General features: G+C 40.4%; 1 protein-coding gene across 2 annotated transcripts; it reads left to right on the top strand.

Annotated features, from left to right (window-relative positions):
- The first annotated feature begins 479 nt into the window (after positions 1-479).
- On the top strand, positions 480-4324 carry zfand2a (zinc finger, AN1-type domain 2A). 2 transcript variants are annotated; one of them, XM_068578833.1, is made up of 10 exons: positions 480-616; positions 1415-1513; positions 1596-1690; positions 1958-2089; positions 2177-2328; positions 2416-2544; positions 2665-2740; positions 2833-2909; positions 3742-3826; positions 4008-4324. In XM_068578833.1, the coding sequence occupies exons 2-10, from the start codon at positions 1459-1461 to the stop codon at positions 4044-4046; spliced, it is 840 nt and encodes a 279-aa protein (XP_068434934.1). In that variant the 5' UTR covers positions 480-616; positions 1415-1458; the 3' UTR covers positions 4047-4324. The 2 variants fall into 2 exon arrangements, with proteins under 2 accessions (XP_068434934.1, XP_068434935.1); XM_068578834.1 differs by having other exon boundaries at positions 3742-3872; positions 4008-4318.
- The last annotated feature ends 5646 nt before the right edge of the window (positions 4325-9970 follow it).

Genomic DNA, 9970 nt, shown 5'->3' with positions numbered 1-9970 from the left:
ATTTCCCACTTTGACCAGTAGAGAGCAGCCAACACTCATCATTCTACATACACGAGTTGTACTGCCTGTATTACAGTTTAATGACACGGCATAAAAACTTCCGCTATGAGTTTAAAAAAAAAGAAAAGAAAAAGTAGCTTTTAAAATCTTTGTATATTAACTTAATTAGCAAAATGGAGAAGACGTGTATAGGGAGGAAGGATAGAGGCTAATTATATACAATCAGTAGTTTGTGCTCTTTAGTAAATCACAGGAGCGACACATGTCCGCAACATGACATTACATTTTTCTCTCTGATCTTTCTAGACTTTTCTGAACATGACTTCTGGATGTTTCCAGACTTCTCCTGTCGTGTCCACCGCCTGTGTTAAACAACACACCTGGCGTGACTAAACGTTTTAATGGCGTTCATGACGTTTTGATGACGTCAGGTTACGTTCCGTCTAGTGGGAGGAGCCCGCGTGACACATCAAAAAAAATAAATCCATGAAAAGAGACAGCTCAGCGGGCTGCGGCGCTCTGCGATCGGCTGTCAGGAAGAAACGACAACATCGGGAGGAAACTGGATTATTAGAGCTCGGCGCCTCCGATTTACACACAACAGACTGACATTTTGGTGAGTAAAAATGACACTTTAGATTAACGTCAACAAGTAACGCTACCGTTACGTTAACTAACTAACAGCTAGTTAGCTTCGTCGGCTAATGGTACTGTTACAACGTTAAAAACAACAACCGGATGCCAGCCGGTGGTGTTTACTGTGTTTCCTCAAGGGGCTTCGTCTGTAGAAGTGTAAATGTGTGAATTAGTGTGTGTTTGAACTCTCTTAAAAAATGCGATTGAAATAGATAGCTGGCTTTCTGCTGAACAACACTTACGCTATCTGCTAGCATGTTTGTTGTGATAAACAAATATCACTGATGGCGATTTCAAAACGTCGTCTTATGAGGCTTTGGTCACAGTCTGAGTTATTTCTGTTTGCTGTCACGTTGGTTGTAATTATATAGCAGAGATAATCTTAGCTGTGGCCAGTTATGTAACCACCTAACGTTAACTAATCGTGTAGGTTAGCATGGCCAAGCTAGATAGCAAGTTAGCAACCTCTTTGGAGGGATTCATAACACAATTCGTCCGTTTTTTCGAAACCAAAATAACGTTTGAAAGCCAAAACCAGCATCACCTGCCCAGTTATAGATATATGTTGTTACTAACATTACACAATAAGCCGTCTTGACACGATACTAGCCATCTATAACGTTCAATAACAAATGGCAGTGCAGCTTCATAGCTAATGTCTCGCTAGCATACAAAGACTCCACCCAGTGTTTACACAGTCAGAAGTGAGCAAGTCATCCAGACAGACAATGAGCCAGTCTTGTTTAAAAAACAAACTAAACATTTTCTATTCATTCAGGTGCTTGAGATTTCACCCTTTGGCTCTCGAGGTATTTCGGTGTGATGGAGTTACCGGATTTAGGAGAGCACTGCTCTGAGAAAACCTGCAAACGTTTAGGTGAGTCCTGTTTGGAAAACGATGGCTCGTTTATTCAGCTGAATTAATCTGAATCTGACATTTTAAAACCTTTTCATTTCAGATTTCCTTCCAATGCGATGTGATGCCTGTAAAGAGATTTTCTGCAAGGACCACATCACCTATGCAACTCACAAGTGCATGTCGTCCTATAAGAAGGTAATTTAACTGTTCGCAACATTGTGCAATTTATGTACTATAATACAAATATTGTCGCTCTACATCACTTTCATCAATCAACTTGATTGCTGTAAACTTGAAGAAAATTTAGTGACAAAGAAAGAAATCTTACTTCATCCACCAATTAACCCTATTGTCAACAGACATCTTTTTTTTCTGTCCTGAATTGACTACCTTCCCAATTTTAGGTTCTGTGTTCCTATGTTTGTCTTTTTTTAAAATCCTTTTATTTATTTTTTCCATTAGGACATCCAGGTCCCAGTATGTCCTTTGTGCGACATCCCCATTCCCATCAGGAGGGGAGAAATGCCAGACATTAAAGTTGGTGAACACATTGATCGGGATTGCAAATCGGACCCTGCGCAGAGAAAGAGAAAGGTTAATATACAACTGAAGCATTTCACCTTAAAGAAACAGCACCTTTGAATCTAAGATTAATAATATATACTTTTTCTTTTCTCCCAGATTTTTACAAATCGATGTTCTAAAGGAGGCTGTAAGCAAAAGGAAATGATGCGAGTTACCTGTGACCAGTGTCATTCCAATTACTGTCTTAAGCACCGGCACCCACTAGACCATGACTGTAAGACTGATGGGAAACCTATCTCCAAATCTGGGTGGGTACAGTCACGGTACTTCTTCAGATGATTCTGTTGTTTCATCTGAATATTACATTAAGAATGGCTCTGTTTTTGTTGTTTTAGACACTCTGCTTTAATGAGGGCCCAAGGTGCTTCCTCCACCTCCACTTCATCAGGTTCAAGAAACTCCAAAACCTTTTCTAATGGTGTCAGTGCCAACAGCAGAGACGGCGGCACAGGACACAGTGCTAGGTAAGCACTTTTACACATTTTAAAGCAATGCAGAGAAAATGGTCACCCTAATCATTTTTCAAATAGATGCCGAAAAAATAAAAAATAATCACTTTTTATTTTTTTATTTTCCCCCTTCAGCACTACACAGCAGATTCCTACTTCCATTTCAGCACAGAGTGTGACACCAGCATCAGCATCCTTTCAGGCCGGCATGGTATGGGCATTGTTTATGCGACGTCATCAGATGAAACGAATCCCCAGAAGCAAAGAAAATGAAATATGAAAACCATTGTGCTGTCGTTGCAGACGGAGGAGCAGGCCTTACAAAGGGCTCTGGAGATGTCTTTGGCTGATTCAAGCCAAACGGTTCAGCCGGCCCTTACGTGAGTCAAGTTTCATCAAAACCCAGATGTGTCCCATTATCAGCTCAACTCCTAAAACGTCAGCGTGCTGAGTGGAGTGTTTTGTCTGTCTGACCGACCAACCATCTTAAAAACCGTAGAACTGCATGACAGCAGAGAGGTGCAAGTGAATTACTACAACCTAAGAAAACAATTAACACTGCAATGGTGATCCAGGTTATCAATGTTCATTCAGGAGGTAAAGTGTACATTCTAAGGACTGATTTTGACAAGGAAATTGAAAAAACAGATGATTATCATCCAGCAAACTCAACAGTCAAACCCCAATAAATCATTATGTATGCAGCGCCTTAATAAGGTGTTGCTCAAGTAAAAGTAAAACCTCAACCAAGAAAAAGCGTAAGTAAAACACAAGATAATACATTCAAACAACCTTTTATAATTTTGATTAAAAGTAGCTTTTGAAAATGGGAATGGGCAGAAGAAGGCTTGCCCTCACATTCACTAAACACACAGAGAGCTGTGCATAGAAATACTCTATTTACACAACAGTAACTCACGAGTAACATGAAAATAAACATGCAGCTGATGTTCCAGATCCAGTCAAATGAATAAAAAGCTCCTTTGTCTCACTAGCTTCAGAGCCTTCTCGTTTGTGATCTGAATGAATAATGTTTGGATCCTTTGCTGCCGTTTCCAAGGTTGAGAATAATCGTGCACTGCACATCATCGTTACTTGAATCTCCTGTACAAAAGACAGGGAGGCAGCGTTTTTAAAATAAATGTCACGGGGATCATCTTTGTTTTGTTTTCAGCGACTGCGATTCTTATGTTCTCTTTGTTTGTGTCTCAGCCCTCAGGAGCTGGAGGACCAGGCGCTCGCTCAGGCTCTCGCTGCCAGCGAAGAAGAGTACAGACGTCAGCAGCAGAGACAACAGGTACCCGGAAAGCTTAGGCATCAGTAGCATGCTCACAGGAACACAGGTGATGTCATGTTGTCATGGCAATACATCTCCTCTAAACTTTCTTTATTGGCAGACGAAAGACTAATTTGCCTTTTTCATACATTTCTAATGAGTATATGAAATGTGTTTCTAACTGTATTTTCTCCTTGTTTAGGCAAGAGAGTCCAAATCGTCCAACTGCAGCCTTTCTTAATCTCGGACCACCATTTGGACTTCCAGCTGTGCTACTTTATCTACTAGAATCTGCACATCTGGAAAAATAGATATCCGGGATCAATGATTGTTAAATGAAGAAATCCTCTTTGAAGTTGCTCAGATATTACCGCCTTCTACACTATAAGCACATACTTTCCCAGCAGGATCTGTCATTTTTACTAATGCTTGGCTATGTACATATTTTATATGCTGATCATGAAACATTATATTACCATATATGAATATTGAATAAATTATTTCAAAAGGTGCACCCCCCAAAACTGTGGATCTTTGAAGACACACACACACACACACACACACTCTGAGACTCAGACCTGTTAGAAGCCTGGACTTGTGAGGTGGAAAAGTCAAATAATTTATTCAGCATGAGGGTTTGTTTACAGTCAACGGTGCTGAATTTGCACACCGTTTCTGACTCATTTAGCCCAGTTTTATGCAGCAAAATACAGCATTTATGAGGGGGAAGACTACACTATTTAAACACCATCGTCATCACGATGAAGGAGACTGAAACACTGTAACTAGAAGACCAGAATATTGATCAGCGTTTTTGAGCCGATGCTTACATACTGGACATACATTCTAGTGTCTAAGAAACCAGGTTTACCCATCTCTACATTTATTTAATCAGAACTGTTGTAGATTAAGACACAATAGCCTTGGCATATTCATAATAGACGTCTGCTTATTTAACACGAGGGAGCATATTCTAAAGTGTTAGGCAGGAAGATATAATTTTGTTATTTTGAAGTGGATTGTTATTTACAGAGGATTAGATTAATCGATTATACATCAACATGCTTGCAATACTGCTGCGCTCTTGCTACAGGAGTATTGATTCAATAAATAGTTTAATGAATTCAATCCAGCAAAAAATCTTACTTTCCAGCACCAATTTCAAAAATTTGAAGGGCTGCTCTTTAATGTTTTACAGGATCATAATCTGAATAGTTTTAGACTGTTGATCGCACACAAAAAACTGAACTAGAGCTAAAAAGATTAAAAAACGTACTTGTTGCAGTGTGTCATTCACAGTTTGCACAGCAGAGGGCAGCAACACTCCAGAATATTCCTCTGTCACAGCAGCTTGGATGCTTCCCTCACATCTGTTTGTTGATGAAATACCCCTGCTATTCTTCTACTTATTGTTCTTACAGAGATTACATGGTCATAAAATCAGTTGATTGCTCCTTTTGTTCTAATATTTTGCCTTTGCTGCTGTTCACATGAGAGACGGCGGTGAGGTCCACTGAGGTATTGCTGTGAGCAACAAAGCAGCAGTTGAAATGTTTTGTTGGAAAGCAGTGGATGTGATCAAAACCATTTACATAATGATGTTTAATAAGCACACCTGAAGGCCTTACAGCAGCTGGATCAGACCTCTTCAACCTTCTGCAGTTTGCATGTGTCACAAAATCCCCAATTACCATAATTATGCCAGTTTCCGCGGTAATAACCATCATTAATACACTTTGTCGTTACACAGCGTCACCACCGATGTCGTTTAGTGACATTTGGTCCTCTGTAAACAGCTCATTATGCGTATTCAAAATAAACCTCATTATTGGACTAAATTATGCATTATGATCTGAACAGTTACAGGATATATTTGCATATTCAGGATGACAGTAGCTACAGTTCTAAGATTCGGAGCTCCTTTTTGTACACACAGACATTTGTATACTTTATATTCATCACAGATGTGGAAGTGGAAGATTTTTCACAAACACTTTAAAATGAATGGACTCGGCATCTTATTGCTTAAACGCGCTTTCTAAGTGAAGAGCACCAATTACTTCAAGTTAAATTTAGAAATTGAATGTCATCTTGGTATTTCCTTTGTTAGGATGCAGTCACTCCAGACAACAGGGTTTACAATTATGAAAAAAAAACACATCTGCTACCATCCAGTAGTATAATATGCTGAGAAAAAAAGAAATATTCTGCTGGAAAATAGCTGATTATTGTGACCTCAAAGTCATTCAATTTGTTTCACAAGTGTACCATACACACACACACACACACACACACACACACACACACATATATATATATATATATATATATATATATATATATATATATATATATATATATATATATATATATATATGCATGCAGGACGCTCAGGGTCGTCCAACTACTTGATATTAAGCAATTATTGCCAGAAAAGTAGCCCACACTGTGATAAAGAATTATTCATTTTTCTCTTCAGTGGCGGTAATGGACTTCCATACAATCCAGCACTCAGCCAGAGTGAAAAAACAAACAAAAAAACAGTAAATGAAAAGGTTTTCTAGAGACTGAAAAACAGAAATAAATAGAAATTCTCTCTGCCATTGTTGAAAAGGTCATTTCTCCGGGTGTAGAAAACACCGAGCCTCCGACCCGTTTAAGAATACCAATGCTTTTCGCCTCAGTTGCTTCCCGTCTGAGGATTTTATTCCAGGTGGGGAAGAAGCTTGTTGAAGCACTAGCCCGATGCACAAACACACACATCAGCATCCATTTAGCTGATGCAAACGAGCATCTTGTTAAGCTGAAGTGAGGGCGTGCTACATGAGCTCCTTTGTGTCATTTCAATATGTTCATTGCACTTCAAGGCTCTCTGGCCGACTGACGCTCCGGAACAAACGGGAGAAATGTGTTCCTGAATATGCGGCAAAGATTCTTTCATGTGGGGAGGAGATAACTGACCATGAAATGTGGCCATGACGCAGGAGATGTTTTCACAGTGACTAAGTTCGACATATGACCGTGTGCTGGCTGTGTTTTCTGAGTGAACCTGAAATTCTGTACAACTTCTGTGAACAAAAAAACAAGGCGATGGTCTCATCAGAAATATCAGTTTGCAAAAGTAAAAGGATTCCAATTGGATTTTTCTTAGTCATGTGAAAAAGAAGGCTTTATTAGGTACACATCCTCACATTGAAACACACACACACACACACACACACGGTATAAAAGTCCCATGTTGTGTAGAGTTACAATTATTTCTTCTTTTTTCTATAAAAACTGTTCACACACACACACACACAGATGCAACAGGTGTCGGTGTCACAGGTGGAGACTTGACCTGCAGACCCCCAGGAGGAAAAACACAGAGCTCCAACTTCCTGGTTACCGCAACTGTCATTACACATCACAGCAGGAACACAGCAGTGGACCAGAATGGGTTCTCGACGGGTCGACGATGACGGAAAAGTGGTGTGACGCCGGCCAACAGCGGTAGGAACACACACACACACACACACATCCACAAATAAAAAGCAAAATTGCACCGGTTTAGATTTTGAGGGGTTGTTTTTTTCCCCCTTCTTCAATAGATTGCTATGGTAACAACAATGTGTGCTTGAAACAGATTCACTAATGCAGAGGGCTCATGTGAGGTTTTCACTGCGGGCGGAGCAGATGGTGAGTGAATATGGAGGAACTCTTTTCAGCAGCACCAGCACCTGGTCTAGCTCCTGGTCTGGCACAAACAGACCGCACACCCCACACAGATGACACCGTTGGCATCCCAGACTTATTACTTGGCACTGTCGGTTACTCGTCATGTTCCCACACTGCTCGAGCAGAACCGAACACGGGAGCATTATCAGCAGCAACAATGCTTGCATTGTGCATGCAGCTCCGTCACACCGCATGCTCACATGCATTGTCATACGTTGAAATGTGTACTGCTCTTATTCTAAGACCAAGGGTGCTATTCATGTCCTTGTACATTATTGAGGTTCATGATAAGAGCACAGCGGAAAAATAACATTAATTACATCCATTTCAAACACAGGAAGCCAGAGGCTGACGGTAAGAGCTCTCAAATCTCAGTGGGTAGATTTTTTTTTACCCTAAGTGTTAGGTATACTTGACACTCATTGGGCTGTGAAAGTGGAACAGACTCAAGCGTCATCCTTTTTATTTTTGCCCGAACTGTAAAATGCTCAGTCGTTGACCGTGAGTGGTGTTGAGGCGTAAAGCAGGTCAGAGCGATGGGACACAGACACGCTAATAGCACACACGCACATTGTGCTCGAGTAAATGGGCTTTGAGATATGGATTTATTCCATATATACCTTTTCCACCAAGTGAATTAAAGTGTACAGATGACTGAAGGGAGCAGAGGTCGACAAGGTCACCACTCGACACACTGACGATTGATTTAAGCAAACCGCTGATGTATGTTGTACTGAATATAAAAGTCAAAAAATATATATTTTGGTGGAAATAAACATGCAAGCATTGAACAGAGCAGTCAGTCACCACCTGAATCAAACAACCATACTAACAACTCAGTGTTGGCACAGCACATACAACTACCAAATGACCCTGCGCTAAGCCCCGCCCCCATCACATCAACCATCTTTAATGTTCTGAGCCCACTCATTTTAAACAAGAATCTGAATGAAGCTTTTTTTAATAACATACAATGGTTACATACATAGATCATATTACATTGAGGCTTTAGCTACAGTGCATTTCCCAGCATGCACTAGCTGCTAAGAAGATACTTGGACTAGTGAGAAAATGAAGTACACCTATACTAGTCAGATTGCATACAGAGACCCTTAACTTGTACGGGTTGTCTCACAATATTGGAGCTCACAACAGCACAAAATATTGTGACAAGTATCTCAGAAAACCAACAATAAAGATTTGCATCAATATGTTAAAAGTAAGTTACTGAAAATCTTGTATAGTGTATTTCAATACCCAGTATGCCAGAAAACAAATGAGTATGTCTCAGTATCTCAAGTGTCAAATGCAATATATTGAAAAAAATACCAGATTTCCATACTTTATCTTCTTGCATTTTGAAGAAAGCTTATTATTCTGTCCCACAATCCTCTGCTCAGCAGCCATATGAGCAAAAAGGTCATAGATCAAAGTGCAACAATATGACAAAAGTAGTATTTCCCACTGCATGTAAGGGCAGCTGCAGTGTGTACTACGAGTAAAAGAAAAAGGAAGCGGAGGTCACAGTTTCATCGATGGCACAAAGCTGTGCTTTAGTTTTCTTAAGGTTCAAATGTTCAAAGGTGAGCCGCTTGGTCAGAGGCAGTTTTCTTTACCAACTTGTTCGCATCTAACGTTTCATTCCTGAAGATATGGATGCACATCAAGAGAGGATTGAACCTCGGTGCCGGCAGTGCCCACACGTCAGCCTCCATGGGTCAAACAGTCATTATTTAGTGCTGCGACTCTGTGTGGCTGCTTGTAATTATCTCTGCTTCTCATTTATCACCAGATTTATACTCCAAGAAGCCCAAGGACACAGGGGAGCGTCTGCAACATGATCAATACTGGGGATACTGTCAACTTCAGCAGCTCGTGTGTGTTCAGAGATATATGTCTATAAAATAAAACAAAGCAAATTCTCTTTTATTACAAAGACGCAGCTTCAACAGACCTCGCCTTGTTCTCTGCGTTTCACCGCTCAGCCACACAGTGGATTCATCGGCATGGATTTGTTGAAGCAGGTCGGACATCCACAGAGGATGTAGCGGAGCATGAAGAGCTGTGTCCAGCTGCAGCAGCCATTTCAGCTCAGCAAACAAACCGGTGTGTTGAGTGAACGCCTGTGAAGTCAAAGAAGAGATGAATGTCAGCGACACAACCGGATGGAGAGTCTCCACATCACCAATATGCCAACATGCTGTTTAGCAGGTATGATATTAACCAAAATCCACATCCTAGCTTAGCGTGTAGCATGCTAACATTCGGCACTAAATAGGAAGTACGGTTGAGGCTGACGGGAATATTGGTTTTGCAAGAAATTTGTGATCAACTAACATTAAACTTTGTCCTGATGATAGCGATATATGAAAAGTGAAAGTGAGTAAAAATCAGGTGAAATACTTGGAAATCCTTCCAGCAGTTGGTCTGATATTTCACGTAAAATGC

Source organism: Clinocottus analis, unplaced genomic scaffold (genome assembly GCF_023055335.1).
Source record: "Clinocottus analis isolate CAN_PGR_092001 unplaced genomic scaffold, fCliAna1.0.p SCAF_16, whole genome shotgun sequence".
NCBI classification, from domain to species: Eukaryota; Metazoa; Chordata; class Actinopteri; order Perciformes; family Cottidae; genus Clinocottus; species Clinocottus analis.
This window is presented reverse-complemented; position numbering and strand designations above follow the sequence as displayed.

Bases quoted from the DNA above. Each gene is read 5' to 3' on its own strand.
- zfand2a (XM_068578833.1), top strand. From the start codon at position 1,459: ATGGAGTTACCGGATTTAGGAGAGCACTGCTCTGAGAAAACCTGCAAA. The intron at 2,329-2,415 runs GTGGGTACAGTC...TTGTTGTTTTAG, and splicing joins AAACCTATCTCCAAATCTGG to ACACTCTGCTTTAATGAGGG. The intron at 2,910-3,741 runs GTGAGTCAAGTT...TTTGTGTCTCAG, and splicing joins ACGGTTCAGCCGGCCCTTAC to CCCTCAGGAGCTGGAGGACC.